General features: G+C 42.6%; 1 protein-coding gene and 1 long non-coding RNA gene across 9 annotated transcripts; one reads left to right on the top strand and one right to left on the bottom strand.

The window, feature by feature from the left end:
- The first annotated feature begins 321 nt into the window (after positions 1 to 321).
- Positions 322 to 27819, top strand: LOC121921376 (protein bicaudal D homolog 2-like). 7 transcript variants are annotated; one of them, XM_042449366.1, is made up of 10 exons: positions 322 to 644; positions 9956 to 10092; positions 10389 to 10458; positions 11533 to 11785; positions 12164 to 12376; positions 15796 to 15948; positions 18095 to 18505; positions 20875 to 21642; positions 24390 to 24541; positions 26193 to 27819. In XM_042449366.1, exons 4-10 carry the CDS (start codon positions 11573 to 11575, stop codon positions 26461 to 26463), a joined length of 2181 nt encoding a protein of 726 aa, XP_042305300.1. In that variant the 5' UTR covers positions 322 to 644; positions 9956 to 10092; positions 10389 to 10458; positions 11533 to 11572; the 3' UTR covers positions 26464 to 27819. The 7 variants fall into 7 exon arrangements, with proteins under 7 accessions (XP_042305300.1, XP_042305302.1, XP_042305301.1 ...); XM_042449368.1 differs by lacking the exon at positions 9956 to 10092; XM_042449367.1 differs by lacking the exon at positions 9956 to 10092 and having other exon boundaries at positions 10364 to 10458.
- On the bottom strand, positions 14504 to 26307 carry LOC121921377. Of its 2 annotated transcripts, XR_006101930.1 has the most exons (3): positions 26172 to 26305; positions 23746 to 23805; positions 14504 to 18566 (listed from the first exon to the last, which is right to left on the bottom strand). It is a non-coding gene; the product is annotated as an uncharacterized LOC121921377 (long non-coding RNA). The 2 variants fall into 2 exon arrangements; XR_006101929.1 differs by lacking the exon at positions 23746 to 23805 and having other exon boundaries at positions 26172 to 26307.

The raw sequence follows: 27819 nt of genomic DNA, 5'->3' as shown, positions 1-27819 counted from the left end.
CCCAGATGACCGTTAGAAGTCACTAAAGACAAAAGGGGCGGGGCAAACATCTACCGTTAGTTCGGAGGTGGGGCTAAAAACATGGGGCGTGCCTTTTTACTGAAGCGTTAACCAACCAGAAGTCAGGGCGCGGCTTCAGGGAAGGTGTTTTTTGTTCCCCCCCTCAAGACTTTCCAGCCTATCAGCTCCGAGGATAACAGTTCGGTTAAAAAAAATTCGACCAATGAGAACGGCAGGGCGGGGACTCGGAGACGGCAGCGGCCCAATGAAATAATTGCTCCTCGCGCCACTAGCTGTAATGGACAGGACGGGCTCTCGTTTGGGCGCGCGAGGAATTTCAAACGCCGGGGGGAGGAGGGCGGAAAGGAGCGGTGCTTATAAAAGGGGAGGGGAAGGAGTGACGAGGGTGAATCTGGAGCGGAGCGTTGGAAGCCAGCGGCGCCAAAGAGGGGCTAACTTTAAAAAGAATAATGTAATAAGGCCCCGCCCGAGCGGAAAATTGCCTCATCCTGTAGCCGAAAACCTAAGAATTGACTTCTTCCCCCCAATCCCTCGTCCGCTCACTTTCGCAGAACTTTTCTCCCCCGTTCAATGAGCTGCGGCCATTGGAGGAGTCTGGCCACGCCCCTTTCCCGAAAGGCGAGGTGAGGAGGAGAATGAAGAAAATCGATGCGGGAGGGTAAGGTGTGTTTCTGGTGAGGGGGAGGAAGTGAGGGAAAGGTGTGCGGGGGCAAGAAAGAGACATTAGAGACCTATTATGCAGGTTCTTTGGACTTCAACTCCCAGAAGCCTCAGCCATCTTGGCCCACGGCCAGGAATTCTGGGAGCTGTAGTCCAAAAGACCTGAAGGACCAAAGTTTGGACATTACTGCCTTAAGATCATCTAGTCTGTCAACTTCCCCAAATCCTTCACATTTTTAATTTAAGTCAAATTGTGTTAAACTGAAAGTACTGTAGTAGGATGTCCTACTGTTATTTTGACAAATACACTAATGGTGAAGAGTTTGGTGGTGTCTGGTTTGTTTTTGTAGACAAGTCACACTCTCTCAGCCTCAGAAGATAATAATAATAAAAACTGTATTTACGCCCGCTTTTCTGTTGCCAAACATTCCAATATACAATACATTATACATATAATATCTCCATCTCCCCCCAAAAGAAGAATTAAACACATTACAGTTAAAATTTATCAGTTGAAATAAACAATTAATAGTAAAATAATCCATAAGCTGAGTGATACAGAGTACATAATGAGAAGGGAATTCATTTTTTTGTAGGGCATTCAAGAAAAATGTAGGGTGTTACCCAAACAAGGGCTAAAAACACTCATAGAAATCTAAATTTATGCGTCATAGTCATGCTCAAAAAGAAAAAGGAGGGCATTTTGACATTCTTCCAGGACAGAAGGTTGAAATGTAGGACGTGTCGTGGAAAAGGAGGACCTCTGGGTGACCCTGCCTCTGAAGAAACCTGCCAGGAAAACCCTGTAATAGGTTCGCTTTAGGTTGGCCATAAGTTGGAAATGACTTGAAGGCACACAACAACCACAAACAACAAGACCAGCATGTATGCTTCCTCTTTTTGTGTGCGTATGTTCCTTATTTGAGTTTGTTGTTCTGAATTATTCAGAATGTTTTGCAGTTCGTGAGGGTCAAAAATTATTCCAGCCCCACCCGCCCCCTGATGTGTGTGTTTTGCTGGTTGAAATAGGTTGAAGAAGGTGGTGTAGTGGTTTGAGTGTCGGGCTATGAGTCTGGAGACCAGGGTTCGATTCCTCACTTGGCTTTGCAACCCACTGGTGACTTTGGGTAAGTCACACACTCTCAGCCTCAGGGGAAGGAAAAGGCAGAATGCTCTCTGAACAAGAAAAGAAAACCTCTTCACCGTAGTCAGAAACAGCTTGAAGGCACACAACAACAACGCAGGTCCCTAAAGGCACTGGATCCTGTCTGATCTTAGAAGCTAAGCAGGGTTAGCCCTGATGAATACTTGGATGAGAGACTGCCGGGGTTTGTTGCTATGTGCTTCCAAGTCATTCTTTACTTATGCTGACCCTAAGATAAACCTGTCATAGCTTTTTCTTGACAACTTCCATCAGAGAGGATTTGCCATTGCCTTCCCCTCAGGCTGAGAGCATGAGATTTGCCCAGGGTCACCCAGTAGGTTTCATGGCTAAGCAGGTATCAAACACTGGTCTCCAGAGTCATAGTCAAATGCTCAAACCACTAAACCACACTGTCTAAGAAACCCATGTGAAATTAATGGGTTCACCATTAGTCCATAGGTGACTTGAAAGCACACACACAGGTTTGGGTTGGCTCTAATGGCTGCAAATATATCTAAATGGACATGCTACTCTCAGTTACTTAATATGGAACATAAAATAGCAGTCTTTTCTTTTTCTGTAGTTGATGCAGAGTCCAGCTTCAACGCTACTTCATCTGGATTAGTCACAGCACCAGGAGAATCTGAGTGAAGTGGGTTTTGTGACTGAAATATACATGTAGGAAGTGGTAGTTTTGGAGTACAAGTATAATTAGGGTACATGCATGGCATTTTCACATACCACTCTTTTAATATCTAAGTTCCAAAATACACTGCAGAAATAATCCAGTTTGAGACCGCGCTTACTGCCCTGGCTCAGTGTTAGGGAATACTGGAATATGTAGTTTATTGTGGCACCAGAGCTCTCTGACAGAGAAGGCTCAATGTCTCAGTAAACTACAGTTCCCAGAATTCCCTACCATTGAACCAAGGCAGTTAAAGCAGTCTCAGACTGGTTTATTTCTGCAGCGTGTTTTGGACCGCATATGTGATTACTTTGCTGTAGCGCACTGATATGGTGTATGCTCCAGGAATTCATATGTATACCCTTTCAGCATAGCTGACCTGCATCTCATTTCCTGTCTGTTTCATTTCCTGTAACTGGTAAGTATAGTAGAGTATTTGGTTCCTTATTATTTAGTACTCCTGGAACTGAACTAAGTTCAGAAATTTCTGGGTTTGGAAGAAAGGTGGGATATAAATCCAGTAAATAAATAACCTATGAACCTGGATGATGTTCTGCATGTAGCCCACCCTGTTCTGCTTATCCAGTTCTAAGGGGGGAAATTCTCATACATTTGTTATTTATTGTTGTATGTCTTCAAGTCATTTCTGACTTATGGCGAACCTAAGGCAAGCCTATTGTGGTTTTCTTGGCAAGATTTGTTCAGAATGGGTTTGCATTTGCCTTTCTTTGAGGCTGAGACACTGTGATGTGCTTCTCATAGTTGTGTGAGAAGCAGTTGGCTGAGTGGGGATTCGAATCCTGGTCCCCACAGTCATAGTCCAATGATCAAACCACTATACCACTCTGGTCACATACAGAATTGTAATTTGTGATTTTTTAAAAATGATTGTGTAGTATAAAATCAAATAATGCAAAATCGTGCTAAGAAGAAAAGAAATTGGTACTACAATAAAATGCTTCATCTTCCTTTAACTTCATGCTATTCATATTGGGTTTAATTCATTGTTGAGATATTTAAGATTGTTAACATTGCCTGTCTATAGTGATTTCAGTATTGAACAATGTTGACCTTTTTCTGTTTTTTTTTTTTGGGGGGGGGGGCTATGTGGCCATGTTCTAGAAGAGTTTCTTCCTGACATTTCGCCAGCATCTGTGGCTGGCATCTTCAGAGAAAGAAGATGAATTTCTCTGAAGATGCCAGCCACAAATGCTGGCGAAACGTCAGGAAGAAACCCTTCTAGAACGTGGCCGCATAGCCCGAAAAACCCACAAAAAACTAAAGATAGAACTCCTTCATTTGAAGTACAACTGGCAAGCTTTACCTATACAGGACCTTTTTCATTGGAACATTGCTGTGCGTTCAGTTCTGTCCTTCCAAATGCTTCTATAAGTAACAATTTCTGTGCATAACCATTATTTTTTACTCTCTACATTTCAATAGTTGTCACAAAAGTAGCTCTCAATTCCTATCCCAACTTGTCATCAAGTTGCGTTGGAGTTAGTGTGACCTTATGAATGAGAGATCTCCAAGTCATCCTGCTATCAACAACCCTGCTCAGGTCTTGCAAACTCAGAGCTGTGGCTTGCTTGAAGAACTCTATCCACCTTTCCTCTTTTCCTACTGCCCTTCTACCATACCATATCATACCAACATAATTGTCTTTTCTAATGAGTTATGTCTCCTCATAATGTGCCCAAAGTATGACCGTCTCATTTTAGTCATGGAGTCTAGGGTGAGTTCAATGTTCTCGGACCCATTGATTTGTCTTTTTGGCAGTCCACAGTATTCATAGAACTCTCCTTGAGCCCCACATTTGATATGAGTTGATCCTGTTTCTATCAGCTTCTTTCACTGTCCAACTTTCACAACCCTAACATAAAAAATCACAAATATGATGGCATGGACAATCCTGCCTTTAGTACTCAAAGACGTATCTTACAGTTGAGGACCTTGTCTAATTTCTACTGAGTTTCCCTTTTAAGTCTTAGTCTTCTGATTTCTTGACTACAATCTCTATTCTATTCTATTTTAACTATTTCAGTGTCTTCATCATCTGCTTTGCTATATAATTGGCATGTTAAACTCAACATATATGGTACCATTGCTTCATGTTCTCTCAACTTGGCTGGGCAATAGCTCAAAAGTGCCATCCATGCAGAGAACTAGATCTCTTTGTTTATTGTATCCTTTATACCAGGTTGGGAATCACATGGCCTTCTATTGGTTGTGCTGATTAGAGCTGCTGGGAGTTGCAGTCTAACAACATTAGGAGAGATTTCCAACTCCAAATCCTCCTGCATAGTTTGAAAAAGGTCCAGCTGATACTATTTAACAGTGTTGCATTGCCACTAAAGCTGAGCAAAAATACTTCTTCCCCAACTACACTGCTAATTAGTATTTGATGCATCAGGAAACAATATTGCAATTTTGACTGCAATATTACATGACCTCAATATTGATATTAAATTACATAACTGTTCTATAGTGTTCTTCTCCCTGTATCTTTCCTTTGCAAAATGAGGTGTATTAGTTCTAAGAATCACTTTGGCCTATGTTAAGTGTTGTTGTCTGAAATGTGAAACACAAGGAAACACCTATTTGATCTACAAGTCTGGGGATAATTTGAATATAAGTCTTAATTTGCCAGAATTGTCCAGGTTTGATGGCTTGACCCTGGGCTGCAATATAGTACATCTTGATGATTTTCTTGTATTGAAGATAGTTATTTAGAGCAGTGTTTCTCAGAGCAGCTGACAATTGGAAACTGGCAATTCCTTTCTTCCAGTGTTCCTGTGTGGCACCATATTTGTTCCCACTTGGTTCAATTGTAATTTCCAGGAAACATGCCAAGGATTGGCAGTCAGTGGCTTATGCACTGCCATTGGTCCAGGGCACACCACATTGAGTAGCACCACTTTAGAGTCATTAGCTGCTCTTTTCTTCCTCCTTCCTGTCAGTCTACATATCTAGGTTACTGTCAATAATCTGAAAAAGTTACTGTTTGGATGTAGCTTCTGTAATGCTACATCTAGCATGGCTACAGGTATTTTTTTTCCAAATGCCACTTAATGTTCTTTTCATTGTGCTTATTCTGGAGCAGAGGAGTTGCTAGTTTGAATTTCAACTAGGGTATGGTGCTTCTTGACTGGTGTGAAGGACCTATCCTTTTCCTGCCATAGATAGCAGATAACTGTAGGCAGAGTCTTCTATCTGTTATAATGATTAGACATAACTGGGCAATGAAGCCCATTTGGACATGACATAGCTAGTGCATCCCATCTGATTATAGAAGCTTAGTTGCATGAGCCCAGGTTAGAACTTGGATATGAAACTACCAGTGAATACCAGGTGCTATAGGCTCTATTTCAGAGGAATGAACTGGCAAAACCACCTCTTGAGTATTCCTTGCCTAGAAAACCCTATTAAATGAACAGGATCACCATATGTCAACATGTCTCCTGAAGGTACGTATGCACAGGCAGATACAGTTATGGGGGGAGGGGCGCAAAATGAACACAATACCCTACATGAGAACTCTGGAATTTTCTTTTGTCCCCAAACTAAAGGATCACAAAAAATCAACGTGAGTTTCAGAGAAACAAGGCATGTCAGATTAATCTGATTTATTTTTAAATAAAATTACGAGTTTGGTAGATGACAGGAAAGCTTTGACATAGCATATCATGATTACAGTAAGGTCTTTGACAAGGTTCCCCATGGCATTCTTGCAAACAAGCTAGTAAAATGTGGATTAGACAATGTAGCTGTTAAATGGATTTGTAATTGGTTTACCAGCCGAACCCAAAGGGTGCTCAGAAGTGACCAGTGGGGTGCCACAGGGTTCTGTTCTGTGCCTAGTACTATTCAACATCTTTATCAATGACTTGGATGAAAGTATGCTTATCAAATGTGCAGATGACACCAAATCAGGAAGAATAGCTAATACCCCAGAGGACAGGATCAACATTCAAAACGACCTCAATAGATTAGAAAGCTGGGCCAAAGCTAACAAAATGAATTTCAGTACAGAGAAATGTACAGTACTGCACTTAGGGCAAAAAAAATGAAATGCACAGATATAGGATGAGCGACACCTGGCTGAATGAGACTATGTGTGAAAGGGGTCTGGGAGTCTTAGTAGACCACAAGTTGAACATGAGTCAACAGTGTGATGCGGTAGCTAAAAAGTCCAATGTGATTCTAGGCTGCATCAGTAGAAGTATAGTGTCTAGATCAAGGGAAGTAACAGTGCCACTATTTTGCTTTGGTCAGGCCTCACCTAGAATACTGTATACAATTCTGGGCACCACAATTAAAAAATGATGTTGACAAACTGGAGCGTGTCCAAAAGAGGGTGAGTAAAATGGTGAAGGGTCTGGAAACCATGCCTTATGAGGAGAGACTTAGGGAACTGGGTATGTTTAGCCTGGAGAAGAGACGGTTAAGCGATGATATGATAGCCCTGTATAAGTATTTGAAGAGGTGTCATGATGAGACTGGAGCAAGCTTGTTTTCTGCTGCTCCAGAGAACAGGACCTGGAACATTGGATACAAGCTACAGAAAAAGAGATTCCACTTCAACATTAGGTGTAAGAGCTGTTTGCCAGTGGAACGCTTTCCCTTGGAGTGTAGTGGAGTCTCCTTCCTTAGAGGTCTTTAAACAGAGGCTGGATGGCCATTTGTCAGGTATGCTTGGATTGAGAGTTCCTGCATGGCAGGGGATTGGACTGGATGGCCCTTATGGTCTCTTCCAAATCTAGGATTCTATGAAGTTTCTAGTACAATAGTAACTTAAAACATTAGATGAGCATTTGGAAATAGTTTTCGCATCCGAAAAGGAGGACCAGGCAAAAAGTTCAAGGGAACGAGAACAAAGCAAATGCAAGCATTTCAGGTGTGAATGGTTTCAGTGTCTCACTCTCTGTAATGGTAGAATTCTGGGGACTGAAAGAAAATGCCAGAATTCTTATGCTCTTATTCTTTCCCCCATTTTACTGCCACACCCCAGATATAGACGGCCACACTTTGCTTCTCCCTACCCCTAAGCTCTGACAAGTTTAGGCATTTCCATATATTTGCAAAATGAATGAGTATTATTTCTAATTGTTTCTAAGGGCAGGTCAAAATAAAGCTGCTTTGGGTCACTTTGGAGGTATGCTGTTTAAATGATGCATGCGTCCTAAGAGGCCAGAAGCCACGACAAAGCCACAAGAACTTGCAAAGCATTCCTGTCTGAGTCTAGCATTAGACTTCAGAAAGAGAACAACTATGCCTCTAAGCTTGATTTATTGTTGGACTAAACTTGGAAATACAGTAAAGTTAACAAAATATATTGGCCTTTCAACATGTACCTGTCTTACTCATCTGTGGGTTATTCACACTATGGAACAAGAGCAACCTCTTCTTTTTTTCAAAGACTCCCCTGACTATAAGTAGTTCTAGGAAAATGGCTATTTACAAATGGCTATTTGCAAACTTCAGCTGAACTGTTCTGTAATTGAATTACTGTAGTTTTGTAAGTCCCTTTGGGAGGCTGTGAAGGGATGGAGAGCAGAAGATGCAGCAGCAAAGCTTTCAAAATAGAACCAGCCTGGAGGGAGGCAACTGACTAATAATAAGTGAATCAGCTGACTTGTCAAATGTTATCAAAGAATTAATTTTATGAGAAGAGAATAGATGTTTGTGCGAATTACCAAATAGAAGAAAAGGTAGTTATTGTGAAATAACATTAATGCCATTTTAAAAAGGAAGGAATGTATAGCTTCTTCCCTCCTTCCTGTGTTGAGCTCAGGGCATCATCATGGCACCCATACACGGTTCTCTTGTGTCCTGCAACAACTTTGCTAGGCTGAGTGTGTAGGGGAAAGAGGGAAAGACACAGGCATAATATCACAAAATGAGTTTCATGGTGAGAGAAGGGTTTAAACCTGGGTCTCCCTGGCTTGACACTCTGCCCACCAGGCACCATAGTCTTTGCCCTGGTGACTGTTCATATTCCTGTTTGGAGATAGCAGTTCTAGCAGGTAATCCATGGAAAAAGCTCTGCTGTTGGGTTTCCCCCGACGGTTGTAGGGGAAAGCTGATGTTACACATACTATTGCTAACAAATGGGATAAGAATTAAATTAATGGTAATTTGCTATCTCAGGAGAGCCAGCATGGTCTAGTGGTTTGAATGTTGGATGACAGCTCTGGAGGCCAGGGTTTGAATCCTGGCTCAGCCATGTAAACCCACTGGGTGATCTTGGGCAAGTCACACTCTTTCAGCCTCAGGGACGTCAGTGGCAAACCACCTCTGGACAAATCCTGCCAAGAAACCCCTTTGAAAGGTTTGCCTTAGGCTCTCTATAAGTTGGAAATGACTTGAAGGCACACAACAGCAACAACAATTTGCTATCTAGAGAGCCAGCGTGGCATAGTGGTTTGAGCGTTGGTTTGCGACTCTGGAAGCCAGAGTTTGATTCCCCACTTGGCCATGGAAACGTACTGGGTGACCTTGGGCAAGTCACACACCCTCAGCCCCAGAAACTCCATGTAAATCTCTTAGGGTCACCATCATAACTCGGAAACCTATTGAAGGCACATGGCAACATCAAAATTTGCTTCTGTACAGTGGCACTCCAGGAATATTTGGCCATTTGACTAACAGAAGTTGAAGCCCTGGTATCCACTTTTTAGAGGTCACCTACTAAATGTATTCTTTTTCTCTAGCTGTAAAAAAAGTTTTCAGACACCTCTCAGCAGTTCATTTCTTAAGACTGTTTATTTATCTTCACCCTAAGGAAAAGAATATGCTAAAAACTTGTATATTCTAATTAATGTTCCATGTATGGTGGCAGTGCCCTTAGAGTAGTGAATGCCAATGTCATATAATGGGTGACAGCTGCCTTTGTTCCTTGCTTTTGGGCTTCTCTGTTTTGCTACTGTGCTGGAAAACACAACCTGGACTAGAAGGATTTTGGTATGTTCCAGGAACTCACTTCTTACAGACTTCCACCAATGTGCTGTAGCGGATCAAAGCGTTGGACTACAACTCTGTAGAGACCAGGATTTGATTCCCTGCTCAGCCATGGAAATTCACTGGATGACCTTGGGCAAATCACATTCTCTCAGCCTCAGGGGCAAACCTTCTCTGAACAAACCTTCCCAAGAAAACCCCAGGATACGTTTGCCTTAAGGTTGTGATAAGCCAGAAATCACTTGAAGGCACAGAAGAACAAACGGAATACTATTTTGAGAAGATGCTAATTTTATCTTGTTTATAAAACCCTAAAACAGCTTGAAATCCCTACATGCTGAAAAACAACACTTCCTTTGCTGATCAGTACAACCAGCTAGTTAACCAGCCTCTTGGTTTGTTTCGGGGGACATGTTTCCAAAGTGAGGCCATACATGGAGGTGTTTTTTGTGGTTACTCCTCTGCTTTGATCTTCTTCTTTCCAGAGGTCCATCAAGGCCACAGTCTTCCAGAAGCAACACAGAACATTTATTTTCAGTCGTCTGTTTGTGGACAGGATGAGCATTATCGTAATTGCATGTAACTGAAGAGCAGTCTGAACTCACCTTTTGTGGTGACACTATTATCCTTTAATTTGGTTCCTTCTTGGGCATCAATTAGGCCATGCTGAAATCTGAGATTAAGGGTAGTATGCCAGAATATGCTAGATAAAATGAAGGCTATCATGTCTTAAGGGTCTAAAGATACATTTATGTTTGTCACAATATGGCTTGGCAGCTACTGTTATATTTTTAAAAAATGTTTACATTAAAAAAAACCTTATTTTTAAATGTCTGTTGAAATAATAGATTAAAACTCTCAGTAAATAAACATTGTATTACTTGTCCTCAAAGGTTACAGTCTTAACTACTTTCCCAGATGTCTCCTGGAGCAATAACTTTTTGCCTAGCCCTGAATTACTGCCTGCCAAAAGGCACACGTATATCTGGTGAGGGGTGATCATATTGTTGGGGGACAAATACTGTTCTTCTGCTTGCATCTCTAGAACTCTTTATCATTCCTGGTTCATGTACAAATGACCCAGGTGCTGCCATTTCTTTGGCTTGGTATACAGGTTAAGTCTCCCTTATCTAGAATTCCAAACGCCGAAATGTCCTCAAATCCAAAATTGTCGACATGGATGGTTAAGATAGTAACAGTTTTGCTTTCTGATTGTTCAGTGGACACAAATTTTGTTTCATGCACAAAATTATGAAAATAGAATGTATAAAATTACCTTCAGGCTATGATTATGAGGTACCGGTATACTTGAAAGATAAATTAATTTCATGTTTAGACTCTCCAGAATATTATTATTATTATTGTTATTATTATTATTATTATTATTATTAAACTTTATTTCTAAAGCGCTGAAATCACAGTGGATCACAGTGATCCATACCACTAAAAAAATGCAAATATTCCAAAATCAAAGAAGCTTCTGGTCCAAAGCATTTTGGATAAGGGAGACTCAATCCATACTTTGAATCAGAATGGTGGTGGACCTGTTGGCCTAAGACTGAGGGTACTTGGGTACAAATCCCCATTTAGCATGAAACTCACAGAGTAAACATGGGCCAGTCTCTCTCTCCCAGTGTAACCTACTTCATAGGGTTCTATTGAGCATAAAAGTACAGAGGAAAGCCAGGTACAGAGCCTTCCATCCCTTGTCAGAATTGGGTGGGTCATCTCAAGGAAGGCCTTGTACTGTACACTTTATTTGATAAGTCCACAAACAAAACTTTTATCTACCAGGTTGTGACTTTATGTATTAGGGGATCAACTTGGTTAGGTGGATTGAGCGTGAACATGTTGAGTGGTACTTTGAGGATGTCCCACAGATGGATCTGAAACACCCAGTAAAATATGTGGGTTTGTGGTGAGCTGGTAAGACGAAAGCTTCTGTGTTGGGACTCCCCCAATGGGATTTTAAGATGGCTCCCTGGCAGTTCTGGTCAGTGGGTAAAGCTGAGTTAGATGGTCTTTTCTTCCTTTTTTCTGACCTCTCATCTTTGTATCTCAGTCTACTAGCACACCTGTAGCAGTCATTGACCAGGGACAATATGCCAGTAGCCACCATGGCCCAGGATCCAGTGAAGCTGCAAGCGGAGGTAGATCGCCTGGTGGCTGAACTGCAGGAGGCAACACAAGAGAAGGTACAGGCGGCACAGTATGGGCTGGCTGTACTGGAAGAGAATGGGGAGCTCAAGCAGCGCTGTGGAGAACTAGAAGGTCAGCTAGAGGTGCTGCGCATGGAGCTGGTGCACATGAAAGAGGTGAGTGAATGATTCCCTTGCTTTGCTTCAGACAAAGACAAGGTTTCCCTTGGCACAGGAAGTGGGCAGCTGTGAGGGGTTGGGGCCATTTTTCACTCCTTCAGGTTACAGCAGATTGTTCTGGTTCTCCAGAAGTGACATCATGTCTTTTCTGGTTGCCACTTTCAGCCAGAAGAAAGGCTTGTGGAGAGGGGCAGTGTATTCTTGTGCATGGTTTTGGATTGAAAAACATCAAAAAATCAAACAAACCGGGGTGCTTTGGAGGCCATTCACGGCCCATAGACTGCACTTTCTCCATCTGTGCCTTAGCCTCTACCCACCTTAGATTCTGACTGTGTTATACGTAATCCATAATGTCTTGTGTCTTCTGATTTCTAGGCTTTGGCTGAGTCACACAGCAGTCACAAACGGGCAGCCGCTGATGGGGAGAGCCGAGAGGAGTGTCTGCTCCGAGAGACAGCTTCCAAAGAGGCCCACCTAACTCAAACCATTGAGGAACTTCAGGGAGATGTGAAACACCTGAGGACCCAGCTTGACACCACAGGGACAGAAAATGAGCGCCTTCTTGTGGCTTTGAGGGACTTGAGAAAGGTGATATGTCTCAGTTTCAAAGCTCTGGGGTTTTTTTTATAAAGCTGCCAGTTCAAGGCCTCTCTAGCATTGAAATCTATATATGGTATAACTGGTACTATATTTACTGAATCTTTGCCAGGATGTGGTAAATGAATGAACTCATATCAAGCAGCTGGCTTTATTTTGCATAATAATGGTTTTGTCAGCCAGGAAGAAGGAGGATTGTGAGGAGGTATAGAGTCAAGAAGCTTTATTTTCTGGTTACTGATAGCGCAATTGAGTCTTCATTTTGCCATGAAGCTTCACTAACTACTGTCTGTCTGTGTGTTCAGGCATCTGCTTCTGCTTTTTTGTTCTTAAACTTCTATGAAACTTGGTTACTCAGGATGCTGACCTTCCTACTTGTGAGCCAAGGATTCACAAAGGCACTAGTGCAGTATCCCATGCTTTCTGACAAGAATTATACGTGCTTGCTCTATTGTGTGGCGCAGAACTGGAGAGCAGAGTGACAAATAATCCCAGTAGGCAGACTGTGCTTTGGAGGTTCTCTGAAGCACAACACAATGGTTATATTGATTTTTAGATTGTAAGCCTGAGAGCAGGGAACCATCTAATTTAAAAAGATTGTATGTACAGCGCTGTGTAAATTTACAGCGCTTTATAAATAAAGGTTAATACAGTGGTACCCTGGGATACGAAATACCCAGGTTACGAAATTTCCGGGATACGAAAAAATCCCATAGGAAATAATTGTTCCGGGTTACGAATGTTTTTTCGGGTTACGAAAAATTTTTTGGTGCTTTTTTCGGCTTTTTCGCACGAAATCGCGGCTTTTCCCCATTAGCGCCTATGGCATTTCGGCTTGCGAATGCTTTTCGGGTTACGAAAGCGGCGGCGGAATGAATTAATTTCGTAACCCGAGGCACCACTGTAATAATAATCCCTTATCCTCCTCTCATCCTAAAAACTGCTTGGGAGGAAGTCTGGGACTTGCCTGCATCACTTGAATGCTTCCAAGTTCTCTGGCACACTTGATCCCTCCAATGGTGCAGTTTTTCTGCTCTTCCCAGTGTCTGGTAAGGGTGGAGGGCTGTTGGTATTCATGTTGTGGCTTTGGAGGCTCAGATGGGCTGAATGGCAGATGATCTCTGATCCTCCCCATAGTTATGCTGAAGTTATGCTCCAGATGCCTTGAGCAAAGTACTGGGAAGGGGCTTTGCCTCTCAGGCCCAGGAGCTGTGGAATTTAGCCTTAGTTGTCAGCCAGCCAAAATGTACCAAAAGGTTGTGCATAGAGAGATAAAAGCTGAGTGGAAAGAACTGGGGGGAAAACTCAGTCAGTTTTGATGTGGTTCTCTCCATCCCTCTGATCTTTGCATCAATAGATTAAACTATAAATGTGGTGAAAGATCAAAGGAACCATAGGCAGAACTACATCCTGAAAAGTTTACTGCAGGGGTTGGAATTATATGGTCCTTCACATGTTGCTGAACTGCAACTCCCAACATTCTTCACCATTGTCTAAGTTGGGATCTGCAGTCTAGCAATATCTATAGAGCCACATGATCCTCACCGCTGGTCTACTGACTCATACTTGTGCCAGGGGAAAGCGAGCAAATGCTATTCCTAGAGCATTTAGGTGTAAGGGGAAGTTCGGGATATGTTCCCTTACCTTATTCTTTCCAGTCCTACTCTGTGCCTCAGTCTTCTTACTTATTTTAGTATTTGGAACCCAGAAGTGACCACTGGTATATAACTCCTACCCCCCCCCTTTTTTTTTTCATGTTTAATCAGGATTCATAATAAAGTAGACACTACTAAGAGAAAGATATAATTGCTGTAGGACATGTGCTTAAACACCACTTGGGGCATTGCATGCTTTCCCCCAAAGATGCAGCTGTAAAAGTATGCAGGGCATTTTTTAAAATAATAATTTTGATTAGTTTTTAGTAAGAACAATTAATTTACAATCAAAATAGTATACAATCAAAGAAAGATACAGAAGGAAGAAAAAGAGCAGAAGAAAAAAAGAGGGAAAAATAGATACAATACCTAGTAAGGCAGAAAAATAAAAAAGAGAGGAAAATATTATTCTCCCATTACAGATGTAACTAATTAATCCTACAAAAAATTCTAATGACCAAGCCATAGATTAGTACTTTATTAGATTTCTTACTGCTCAAAAAATCCATAAACTTTTCCAGTCTTTCAAAGAGTCTTCAGTTGGCTTATCCTTTAAAACACTCATTAATTTGGCCATTTGGGCTAACTCAGAAACTTTAACAGTCCATTCTTCCATTGTCGATGCTTTAGTCCATTTCCAAGTTTCAGCAAACAATATTCTTGCTGCCATTTTCACGTGTCCACATATATCAAAGAAGCTATTAATGTTTATTATCCAATTCTTTGTCCTTAATGCCCAACAGAAACATTTTGGGTAACATTACAAAATGTCTGTTTATAATTTTTTGAATTAACATATAAATCTTAGACCAGTAACTTTCTGCCACCTTACAAATCCACCACATATGAAAAAAGGAACCCTCCTTATCTTGACATTCCCAACATTGGTTTAAAACATTCTGGGTCATTTTTGAAACCCTATTTTGGGTTAGAGACCATATACAGGGTTTCTTTTAAATTATTGCATAAAGGAAACTTTATATGTTTTGACCACATTTTCCCCATCAATAGGATGTCACACCCAAAATTCTGGCCCCATCTTATGTCCTCTTTTACAGGCTAATCTATCTAGTTTCAGAAGCTATCTATACTTTTTTGTAATTACATGATCATTGTCTTTAAAACTCTAAATAAAATTCATTTTCACTCACCTCTTACAGCTGCATTTGTCTTGTCTCAATTAAATCTGTACTTACATTGTATATAAGCAAACTAGCTAAGATATTTTCCTGCCTTAAGAATCATCTCTCTTGATTTAAAATTTCATCTCTCATTCAAAATACAAAAGTTTGTCACATAACAACCATCTCCAATTTTTAACCCATTCTTTCTTTTTAAAAAATGGCTTCCTGTGGTGAGGTAGCTAATACTATCTTAGGAGAAAGGCTGTGTTTATACTTATACCATACTTGAGAGAGAGCCTTTCTAATGCAATTTTTTTTAAAATTCAACATGTACTTTAATTTTATCATACCAAAGATAATCACAGTAAATTTCTTCATTAGAGCTTAAACAATGTAAGGGTGAAATTATGGGCAGTCCTTTTCACTGTGGCTTTCTCTTTTTCCTCCTTTTTTCTTTTCGTTTTTTCATAATAAACTAAAACACAATAGGAAAGCCAAAGTGGCTTGGTTGAGGCTGGATTTGTCCCTCTTCAAGGAAATGTGTACCAAGTGTTTCCTTGTCCACCTCATTCTTGTGGTCAAAGCATGTGTCTGATGTGCTGATCCCATTTTTCCTCCTCACTCTTTCCAGGAATGCCAGACCCTGGAGTCTGAGAAGGTTCGGCTGCGTGAGGAGATGAAACAAGCCAAAACTCGGGAGTTGCGCCAGCTACAGGACTGTGCTGAACTTGAGGAGGAGAACATTTCCCTGCAGAAGCAAGTCTCAGCACTCAGGGGCAGTCAGGTATTTGAATCCAAGTCCCATTGTGCACTTGTCACTGACCCTTAGCATGTATGTGCTTGTGTGTATGTATGTAAAGGTTGCGTCTCCCTTATCCAAAATGCTTGGACCAGACTTTGGATTTTTTTAAAAAAAAATTAATAGTTGTATTTGCATATTTGAGGAAGTAGACAAAGTCTGTGAAAACCTCATGCTACAACTTCTTTCTGTGTTAGTCTCAAAGGTGCTACAAGATCCTTTTGGATATTTATATTCCAGACAAACATAGCTATGTCTGAATAATGGGATATCTTGGAGATGGGACCCAAATCTAAATAAAAAAATCATGGTTTTATTTATTCACATAGCATGAGGTTATTTTTGTACAATAATTTAATACTTTTTTGCATAAAACAAAGTTTGCGTACATTGAGCCAACAGAAAGCAAAGTTGTCACTATCTCAGCCACCCATTTAAAAAGCTTTGGTTTGGGAGTATTTTAAGATAAGGGAGACTTTGCCTGTATTTGTATGTATTTGCCTGATTTCTTGATATTTCTTTGGTGGTTTGGAATAACTGGGCTTGATGTGGAAGATGTCTGACCCTGGTCAGATGTATTTGTTGGATCATGCTGTAGTTGTGGGGAACAAGGAGAAATGAGTCTGAAAGAATTATGCCTTTCTGTGTACATCTTTACCCCCTGTTAGAGCACAGCTGTCAGAGGCTATGTCTCCTTTCTCCTTGAAAACTCTAAAAGAGGTTGCATCTAAACATTAGGAAGAATTTCCTGATCGTCTGAGCTGTTTTATATAGAATGCGCTGCTTCAGTGTGTGGTGGAGTCTCCTCCTTTCAAGGTTATAAACAGAAGCTGGATGGCTATCTGCGGGAGTGCTTTGATTGTATATTCTTGGATGGCCTGTGTGGTCTCTTCCAACTCTGTGATTATGACTGTGTTCAGTTAATTAGGTCTGGAGGAAGTGCTTTCCCACTAATCTTTGGAAAATGTGCTTCAGGACTCTTTCTAACTTCAGAGGGATTAGGGCATGTTGACTCAAGAGTGTGGGGATGATATTCTCATAGTGTGTATTTTGAATCCAAATCCCCCTTTCATTAGCCCAGTGGAGAAAAATTCTCTTTTGCCATCGCTATTCTCCCTCCTTCTTTCCCTCCTTTCCTCTGTCAATGTGTATGTGTCTGTATATTTATGAGACTTCTGGAAAACAAAGAATATACTTGGTTCTCTTTATCCGTTGTTTCTCTGTTTGGGGATTTCTGTAACCTAAGATAACCTTGCATATCTAGGATCCTGGTTTGCTAAATGTGCAGTAATCCTACTTTGTCTGTTGCGAGTCCTATTTTGCCAGTAAATACATGACTACCACATCTTTCCATTAGGATGTTGGGATACATACATGGGCATATAATTTTATTTTGCCTGGGTACATTACAGAATAAAAACATACAAACCAAAAAGATACAACCCCAGAGAAAACAGTCTATTTCAGTCTTAAATACAGCTGCAGCAATCCAGATTTGGTCTTGATTATTAAAAGATCACTGAGCTAAAATATCTTATTTTGTGCTAAAAACAGGCCTGGCAGTGGCTCTTCTGAGGCAACCACAGCCATAATCCTGTTTTTGCATTGTGCTAACATAACAGTCCAGTGTGCACTTGGACTTTTTTACAAGTTAGCACCATAGCTGGGAAGGGAAGGAGGGAAAAGCCAATGTCAGTAGAGGAAAAGGCTGTGAGTTTTGAAGAAGCCTGTTGCTCCACTGCTTGGCTTCTGGGTGGGTTCTCAGAGCCAGCATGTCCTGGGAAGGCTGCCTTGCAAAATTGCCTGTCCTGCCATGCCATAGCTTTTTTCTTCTGCTGCTTGTGTGTACACTGAAGTACACCAACAGGATTGTGGCCCAAATTCCACAAAGCTGGTGCTACTACAGATGTCTGTTCACCATTTTTTAAATAAAGGGATGTGGAGTAAGGCTTCAGCCACAGGAATTAAAGGATATTAGAGGTTGTTGTAAATAATTCGGTGAAAAAAGGGCACATAATGGTTGAGGTAGTCTGCTCCATGTTATTTTTGAAGCTTACAGTGGAATTCCGTGAAGTTGGGTCTGGGAGGAGAGGTGACTTGCTTGCACTGACCATCCCTGTTTCATTCCAAGGTGGAGTTTGAAAGTGTCAAGCGTGCATTGAGCTGCCGAGAGGAAGAACTGGTGTTGGCTGGGACCCAGCTACTGGAAGTGGGTCGTCTCCGAGACCTGGCGGAGCACCAGCTTCAGGAGGCACTAGAGGCTCTGCAGGTAGAGCGGGAGCAGAAGCAGGAACTGCGGCGGGAGCTTGCCATCTATGCAGGAGGGCGTAATGACTCGCTAACCAGCTTGCAAGCCAACCTGGAGGAGCTCAACAGTCACGTGGAGTGTGAAGAGCAAGACAGCGGCTTCGCCAATGGCAGCAGCTTAGGGGGCATGGCTTCCACACCCCATGGCGTCCGGCCTGCTCCTGGTCTTGTGGCAGACCTCTTCAGTGAGCTTAGCTTGGCGGAGATTCACAAATTGCAGCAGCAGTTGCTACAGGTACAGTAGGTTGAGCTTTGTGATGGAAGGACAGTTCTGGTCAACAGGAAGAGGTTAGGTTCTGAAAGGAAATGACAAAGAAATCAGTTGCATTCTTGCTAGACAAACTATGCATGTGTTGTGCCAGTGTCAAGTGATTGTCTCTCCCCCCCCCCCCATTGTCTAGGACAGATTTTGTAGTTTGCTTTTAGCAAACGAGTTCTGGAAATCCCTGCTCCAAAGCAGGTTAAAGTGTTTTAAGACCAGCACCCCCGTGTGATGTGTCTGTTGCTTTACTATACAAGTGAGGGGATCAGGAAATCTTGGTGCTATCTGACAGAGACAGTTGTCATTCCTGAATGGCTGGAGGACCCTTGTTCTCCCTCATCTAGGCAGTGCCAGAAGTTCAGTCAAATAGAAAATAAAATAACCTAGGACAGGATGGGGAATCCATGGCCTTCCAGATTCTAACTCAATTCTAACTTGCACCAGTCCGAGATAAGCAGGATGGTCAAGTGGGATATGAATTGTAGTCCAACAACATTTGGAGGGCCTAAAATTTCCTGCCCTGAACCTAGGACTGCTCACTATGTATATTTTGCCTTACAGACAGAAGATGTGCAGATAGCAGACAGAGATGTACTAACAGTTGAATATAGAGTCTTATGAAGTCTAAAAGTGGACTCTAGTTTGCAGGGCTTAAAGTGTAACAGAGATTTCTTTGGACGATGGGACTGGAGATGGAGACAGCTAAGAAAAGCCGGGAGTCTTGGCTTGACACGATTGGTTCCTGCACTGTGTCCAAAGAGCTATTCTGGCTGTGAGTTGCTGGGTTGCCAAAGGAGTTTTTCTTTGGTGTTTCTTTTGGCAGGCAGAGCTCTTGCATGAGAAGGGAGGGGGGAGTGTATGGGTGCGCTGTTGCTCTCACTTTGAACTAGGAGTGACTGTCACCTTCAGGGCTAATGGCAGGAAGCCACTTGAGTTATTCTGAGCAGCTGCACATCCTGCTCAGCTGGTGTCATGCGTTGCTGTGTCCTTTCTCTGCCCTGCTCACCCCACCCCCACCTGGCTGCTTGTCTGCAGAGCAGATTAGTTCTGCCTTTGGTCAAGCCAGTCTTCTTGGAGGGACAGATTTGGAAGCTGTGCTGTCCTTGCAAGCTATTGAAGAACCTGGTTAAATCCTCACCTATGAAGAATGTATCCTCCACTTCCCCCCCCCCCCTGCTATTTCCAGTTTGCCAACCCCTCCAGGTTACTAGAGAATCCACTGATCTTGCTGTCCCATCACCAAGGTGCCAGCTGAAATAGCTGCTGTTAGGTCACCTCTGGCTTGGCTGCCCTTGTTCTTTGACAAAAGCAAATCAAAGCTGAGAAAGCTCAGAGTCTTTGTGTGCTAACAGCTGGTGCTTGAAAGCACAGATGGAAACTTGGGACCTGGCAGTGGAAGGCACTGGGAGAGTCTGCCCTTTCCATCTTGGCCTCTCAGAAGGAGACAGAGATTCAGAACAGAACCAAGCAGTCACAAAACTCTGTGGTGGGGCCTACGAAGTCAAGGTTCTGATTGCCAACTCAGGGTGCTTGCATGTTACAAGGGTTCTTGCAAGCCACTCCAGGACTAAACATTGGTTCCCATGTTAAAGAACACCTATTATTTTTCACTGTTGACTATGCTGTTTTGGGCTTATGGAAGTTAGTCCTACAATGTCTGTGGAACCACAATTGCAGGAATACAAGTCATTTCAGTTGTATGGTGCACTGTCTTGGGATAAAGAAATTTCTAAAGGATGACATGACTCACTAGAAAAAACAGTAATGCTTAGAAATGTAGAAGGCAATGGATAAAGAGGAAGACTTCATTCCAGTTGGATAGACTTGGTCAAGAAAGCCATGGCTTTCCTGATTCTGCAAAACTTGAGCAGGGTTGTTCAGGATAGGGTGACTTGGAGGTCTCTTATTTATAGGGTTGCCATGAGTCAAAGTCGATGGCAGTTAACAACAAACAAAAATATATTCACGGTTTTATTACTGAAATGATATTTATCTGGAATGCTTTTTTGGTGGAATAACATGATAAAAATGTAATAAAATACTATGGTTTAGCTTTAGAATTCCATTCATCTTATAGATCAGGGATGGGGATCATGTGCCTCTTGAGATCTTCTTGGACTCTAACTTCTATGAAACTGTAATCAGCATGGCTATACATTCCTTCTCCCTGTTACAGACAAAATCGTCTTTGGGCATGTACCTGCTGCCTCAGACTGTTTGTTGACTTCCTCAAATTTGGCACTTAAGGAATGACTAAAATCTCCCACTCACACACACTACATGGCTTGTTTTACAAAACTGAATCCTAAAGTCTTTTGCTTCCTGTTTAATTGTGCTTAAAGGCAGAAAACGAGAAGGCCTCACTAGCCTCAGATCTGCAAGACCTCAAGAAGCAGCTGGCCAGCACCAAGGAGAGTTTGGCCCAGCAAGATCTGGGCAACAGCTGTGAGATCCAGTCCATGGATGCTGGTCCTGGCGGCGGCGGCGGCGGGACCACTCTGTCACTCAGCGAGATGGAGCGCTACCATGAGGAGCTGGAGAATGCCCAGCTGGTAGTCCGGCAGGAGAGGGCGGCAGCTGCCCAGCTAGAAACGGAGCTGCGAGTCGCCAGAAGGATGACTCGAGAGTGTCAGTCACGGCTTGCTCAGGCCCAGGAGGAGCTTCTGGGCTTCTCTGAGGAAATGGCTGCTCTGTACCATCATGTCTGTGCCTGCCACAGCATAACCCCTCATCGTGTGGTGTTGGACTATTACCGTGAGGGTCGTGGAGCTCGGAATTCGCACAGGAGGCGCTCATCCAGAAAGCTTCTGCTGTCAGAAAGGGAGACAAGTAGCAGTGGGGACCAGTCGCCCACCAGTAGCAGTCCTGGTTCCCCTTGTGGGTTGGAGCCCCTCAACGTGGGCAACCTGACGGCTGTGTTGCGAGAGCAGCTGGGGCACCTGCAGGTGGCGCTGTCTGTGGCTCATCAGCAGAGCCCCTTGGGCCGTGGGGCCGAACTGGAGCGGGACAAGGAAGCCCTGGTGGAGGAGGTGCTGAAGCTGAAGTCCTTGCTGAGCACAAAGCGGGAACAGATTGCCACTCTGCGCACAGTGCTCAAGGCCAACAAGCAGGTCAGCGGCGGGGGGCAGCGGGAAGGGGAAGCTGAGTGCTGAACTCCCTCCAGCTGGAAGAGGTTCAGCACTCAGAACAGTTGCTAGGTTGGGCTATGATTCCTAGAAGCCTATAGCCAGCATAGCAATGTTGGATGGGGGCTTGGGTGAACCTGGAGCTGGCTTTGGAAGCTCCCTCTGTCGAGACTGTGCTTGTTAAGTGGATCTATCAGTGATATGGCTCATATTTTGGAAACTTGTACAGTACTTCCTTTTTGACCACAGTTTAATGTTAAATAAAAGAAATGAGGGAAAGTCACAAAAACAAGGATGATGAAAGCTATGGCACTTCTTTTTTCCATAGTGTCTGGCTGGATCAGGAATGGCCATGCACAGTGGTTTTAGGACCATTTGGGGGTTCTTTCAACTCCTTCCTTGCACACACATGCCATTCCCAAAACCATAAATGACATTTGTTACTTCCAGTCATTTTATAAATATATTTTTGTATTGTTAAGGTGGAGGGGAATGGAACTAAAAAGTATTTTGAGCAAACTTACTGCTCCCCTCAGTGTTCATCCCCAAATAGAGTGTTTTTTTCTAACTGGAATTTTTTTTAAAAAAATTGAGTTTGGAGATTGGAGAGGTTGTGGGAACTGGAGGGGGTGAGGACTTCATGAGACCCCACAAAGGTATGTCTGTGGACTGCGGGGTTTGTCTGTGGTGGAAATACTTCACTAAGCAAAGCAGTTTGTGACCTGTGTAAAGCATATAATCCACATAATCCAATACACACATTGTGTGAATTTTCTTGTGCCCACCATGAGAAAGAGCAGGTAGATTTGCAGCTACTACAAAAGTGATTCAGCCCTTCTCTTATATACTCCCCCCCCTCATCCACCCCACTCCCCATATCTGCGACCTCATCAAGGATTTCCAATATGTACAGGTTGAAAAAAGTATTCATGCTGGCTTTGGGATTATGTGCATGTGGTGATAGGAGGAATTTTCCAAAGTCTCTGGACATGCCATTTAAAGCATATTTATTTAGACAATGTCTGTGCTGCCCCTCTGAATGGTATAAATCAGGGGTAGGCAACTTTTTTGAGCCGGGGGCCAGGTTGCTGTCCCCGAAGCCAAAAAATAAATAATTAAATAATTTGAAAAAATTTAAATAAATAAATAAACCGGGACAAATGTAGGATAACATTTTCAAATGGTGGACACTTTTTTTTTAAAAAAAATGGAGGACACGCAAAACATTTTGCTGATTTTTTTAAAAATGTCAATATAAATGCATGTTTCTGAGGTGTCTATAGACAATTGCCCCCCTTGCCCCTGCACGTGAGAGGCCAAAGGCCCCGGCGGCAATCGGCAGCAGGACCGGGCTGGGGCCAGTCCCAAGGCCTCGCCGGGCTGCATCCGGCCCGCGGGCCGCAGGTTGCCCACCCCTGGTATAAATATTCCTAGGGTAGCGTTCAGTAGAGCTTCCAGGAAACAGGGTTGTGTCGTATTGTGTGTTTTAACATAGCCCTGGATTATGATGTGGCATGACAAGAGCCTGGATTCTTAACCCCCCCCCCCCCCAATATATTCTATTTTAATGACTTAACAGCTGCTTGTCAGTGCCCTGTTTCCCATTCTGCACCCAATCTCTGTCCTTACTTTGGGCTACATCTCTTCCTCCTTCCTTTATTTTATTATTATTGCACCACTTGCAGCAGTTACTTTTCTCCTGGGCAGCATCCAGGGCACAGGTCTTTCCCATTTTGGACTTAGAAGGAAAAGCAGGCGGAACTCAATCTTATCACGGGAGTGTTCGGTAATTTCTTGGCTCTGGCCTTAAACCTTGTTATGTGTGGCTGGACACATTCAGTGTTCAGGCTTCAAAATACAGTCCTGCTTTTAAAGTGCCTTAGTGCGCAATGGAGACAGGTTGCTGGCTGATCATCTTCTCCTTCTACTTTTAAAGCCAGTACTATAGATGCAGGAATTGGGCAGCCTACCAGATGCCACTGAACAGCAAGCCCCATTATTCCTCACACTGGCTGTGTTGACTAGGTTTACTGGGCATTGCAGTCCAACAACATCTTGAAAGACACACAGTTTTTATCCTTGCAGTACCTGAAGCAGTCGTGGACGTTTCTGGGAGTGTAGTCTTGAGGGGTCACAAAGTCATCTTATCTTTGAATGGGGGGAAAAGACATGAGAAGGTGGTTGTAGTTGTGCTAGAAGTGAAATGGTATCTTGTTGGCAAGCTGGTACCATGTGTGCAAAGCCAGCAGTACAGTTCTGGGGAGCAGCAGTGGTATTTATAGCTCCCTTTTGAATACTTTCTGGCAGCTCTCCTCAGCCTTGTATCCTCTAGGTACAGTGGACCCTTGTTATACGCTGGGGTTTGGTTCCAAGATCCCCCGTGTATAACAAAATCCGTGTATGCTCAAGTCCCATTAAATATAATGACATAGCAAATGGTGTCCCTTAGAAAAAATGGAAAATCAAGGTAAATTTACACTTTTTTGGAACATTTTCAAACCGTGTATGCTTAAATCCGTGTATAAAAAATCCATGTATAAGAAGGGTCGACTGTATGTTGGACTGCAGTTTCCATAATCCCACAGCCAAAATGTGTACAGATGGCAGGGAAAGAGGGGGCAGGTGCACCCACCTGCCTGAGTGATTCTTAAAATTACACCTTTTGCATGTGGAAGGAAAAAGAAAGTGGAGTATCTATGTGTTTGCTGAGTGTTTATGTTCCTTCTTAACAGACAGCAGAGGCAGCCCTCTCCAATTTGAAAGGACAGTATGAAGGTGAGAAGGTGCTGGTGTCGGAGACCATGGCCAAGTTGCGTCATGAGCTCAAAGCCCTGAAAGAGGATGCTGCTACCTTCTGTTCCTTGCGTGCCATGTTTGCCAGCAGGTGAGGAGCTGTGTATGTGTGTATTAAGAGGAGAGGGAGTGAAGGCAGGGGAGGAAACCTCCATAGGAGGCAGGTAGTAAATAAATGGTGGTGGGAAATAAGACTTGAACCAAATCTCCTTCATCACAGAAGTGCTAGTCTATCAGTTTTTTGTATCATATTATAAAGTTTATATTTCAATTCAGATTCCAGAATAGAGTACTACACACACACACACACACACAGTGTGTGTGTGTGTGTGTGTGTGTGTGTGTGTGTGTGTGTAGGGGGAGCACTCTATTCTGGAATCTCTCTCTGTCTCTCTCTCTCTATCTATCTATCTATCTATATATATATAATATCTGTGTGATCGTATGTGTGAATATATATAGAGAGAGTATTTTTTCCATATACTTTTACAGCATTACAAAATTAAATATAAAAAAGAAGCCCTTGTTTCTTTTTGCCTGTAAAGTGTATTTAATTGCTGTCCTTTATCAATTTTATTATTGCTATTAATTGTTATGATGAATTTTATATTGTGATATATATCTCACAATATAAAATTCATAATAACAATTAATAAGAGTAATAATAAAATGATAAAAGACAGCAATTACAGACATTGTACAGGCAAAGAATAGAAAAAACAAGGGCATTGTTTTTATATTTAATTTTCTAATATTGTAAATTATATGAAAAAATTACTCTCGCTTTGTTTTTAAAATTTAACATTGTAAACCTATATGGAAAAACTACTCATACAAATTACAGAACTAACTATATAAACTAACACACTACACAAAATAACAATATAACACACACACGCACACACACATACTAGCTGATGGTTATATGTATCAAATTGTTCCTCTATATTTAAATACACTTCTACATATGCCAGTGGTTCTCAAAATGTGGGGAGAGACCCCTGGGGAGGCATGAGAGTTGCTCAAGGGGAGCAACACTTAGAGATCCTGACCTCCCCACTTTTCCTCCTCCTCCACTTCCAAATATTTTTTTTCTTGTGGCGGGAAGAGAAAAGCAAGGGCAGTGCTCGGAGCCTGTGCTGGAAGAGGAAAACTATTACCTTATACAGCAGGCCCTTCCTTTACATAGGGGATCTGTTTTGGATCCCCCCGTGTAAGGGGAAATCTGTGCATGCTCACCCACCATTGCAGTGCAGGACAGCGCGTGTGCACCATTTCTTTAATTGTTACGTGGCTTCCTTAGCTAGGTATGGGCTTATGAAAATTGTGGTCCCAGCACATCTGGAGAGCCAAAGCCTTGAAGATTGTTATATATTATGCCATTTAAACAAATTTCCTTGGATTTCTCATTCCTTACTTGTCATGAGCATTGATCAAGCTCTTCATATTACTGAAACTCTGTTGCCAGAAATCTTCCTCTGCTGTATTTTGTTTTCAGGACTTCACCCGTGTATTTTCAGAAATACCCTTTCAACACCAAAGGACCATTTTCTGTCACTTTACTGATATCTCTTGTTTGTTTTAAAGAATCAGGAGAGCAATACTAACTGGACATTCTGAAATTTTTCTGACATTTGAGGGAACCATGGCAAAACTATGGCCATCGACCTATCAAGGGATCTGTGGGCCAGTCCTGTGTTTGTCATGAGCCTGCAACTTACCATCTTCCTTTCTGTCCCCAGGTGTGATCAGTATGTGAGCCAGCTGGATGAGATGCAGCGGCAGCTAGCAGCTGCTGAAGATGAGAAGAAGACTCTGAGTTCCCTGTTGCGCATGGCCATCCAGCAGAAACTGGCCCTCACGCAGCGGCTTGAATCCCTTGAGACTCCAGTTGAGGGATCACGGAGTAGCAGGAGGGCATTCAGACCAGCCAAGGGCAGTGCGGTAAGAGAAATGGGCACTGGGTTATGGTGTGGACAGCGAAGAGGAAAACAAAAGCTACCAAAATTGTAGGCCTTGTACAGATGTGACACTGGCCAATTGTCTCAGTGGTAATGGGGCAGGGGACTTACATGCTCACATGTATTTTGTTCACTTCTTCCCTTCTTCCATACTATTTGCCTCTTTCCTCTCAGCTTTGGAACTGACTGTGGCCAAAGTTAATGTTAAGGACAGTTAACATTGCACCAGTGTCAAGGGAAAACCACATTTTGCAAACTTAACTTCTTGTGGCATGGAAAGCTTGACCCTAACTTTCTGATCTGCAGTTAAATACATAAACACTGTTTTGTAGTGTAGTATTTTTGCAGAGTGTATGGATAAGAGGCCCCAACAGTTGTGAATTGTGGGGAGATGTCATAAACTATAGGTGAAGGAATAAGAAGTAACTAGAGAGGACAGAGAAGTCTGAAGAAAGAGCTTGAGGGGACAGAAATTAAATTCTAGGACCACATGTGAGGAAAACAAGCCTCTCTTGTAGTCACACAGTGCTAGAAAGGCTAGAAAGCATGCTACGCTCATAAGCTCAGTAGGCAGCCTTAAGCCTCAGCTCTACAATATGGAGGTAACAATGCCAGCCAGTGTATTATTTCTACATAATCAAGGTGTTGTATGAATGTTAAGTAGCATAAGGAAATCCAGGGGCCTTTATATGGCTGTTGCTAAGCATGTGTACATCTCTCTTTCTCTTTCCAGAGATGAAATGGTTGGTATCCCTTGCAGGATTTCCATGTAGTTATGACCTGGCTGTTCTATGTCCACAGTGGTCAGAGAACTCCAAAGAAGAGGACAAATGTGGCACCTAAATATCTCAGCCAGTGAAGGTGATTTTCTTCTGCTATGAGGAGGCCTTAGCCAAAGCTCATGTCCTTACCCTCTGTTGTGCCTTAAGATTCCTTGAAGACACACTCCTTTTCCATCTTTCTCTCTCTCTTCTGATTAGCCTCTGGTGCTATGTTTTTACTAAGCACTTCTAATGTTGTGCCTTTTTGTTAATTCCAATGTTAACGACATGGATGCCAGCCTTAAATACCAGGGGCTACTTGCTTTGTGTTGATCAGCTGGAAAGGAAGTGGGTGGTTCTGCCTCTCCACCCTGTTTTCTTGGACTTGCTGTACTCACTCAGACCGTCTATCTCTTCATTGCCTTCCTGATTCCTCTTCTCTCCCTGTCCCCATCCCCCCCTCCTAGATTTTGCACACAGTGAATAACTAACTTCAGGCTTCACAGCTTGAGAGAAGAAGAAAAACTAGCTCCATACTATTGTGCGATGTCTTGTAAAATGTGTAACTAGAAAGCAATTTTGTTTGTAGCCTGGGGCTAGATGAGTCCCTGGTTCTTTGACACAAATAAATAAATGGCTTTCCTGAA

This window comes from Sceloporus undulatus, chromosome 2 (assembly GCF_019175285.1).
Source record: "Sceloporus undulatus isolate JIND9_A2432 ecotype Alabama chromosome 2, SceUnd_v1.1, whole genome shotgun sequence".
NCBI lineage: Eukaryota > Metazoa > Chordata > Lepidosauria > Squamata > Phrynosomatidae > Sceloporus > Sceloporus undulatus.
The sequence above is the reverse complement of the archived record's forward strand: the minus strand, read 5'-3'. Positions and strand labels throughout refer to the sequence as shown.

Bases quoted from the DNA above. Each gene is read 5' to 3' on its own strand.
- LOC121921376 (XM_042449364.1), top strand. From the start codon at position 11,573: ATGCCAGTAGCCACCATGGCCCAGGATCCAGTGAAGCTGCAAGCGGAG. The intron at 11,786-12,163 runs GTGAGTGAATGA...TCTGATTTCTAG, and splicing joins AGCTGGTGCACATGAAAGAG to GCTTTGGCTGAGTCACACAG. The intron at 12,377-15,795 runs GTGATATGTCTC...CACTCTTTCCAG, and splicing joins CTTTGAGGGACTTGAGAAAG to GAATGCCAGACCCTGGAGTC.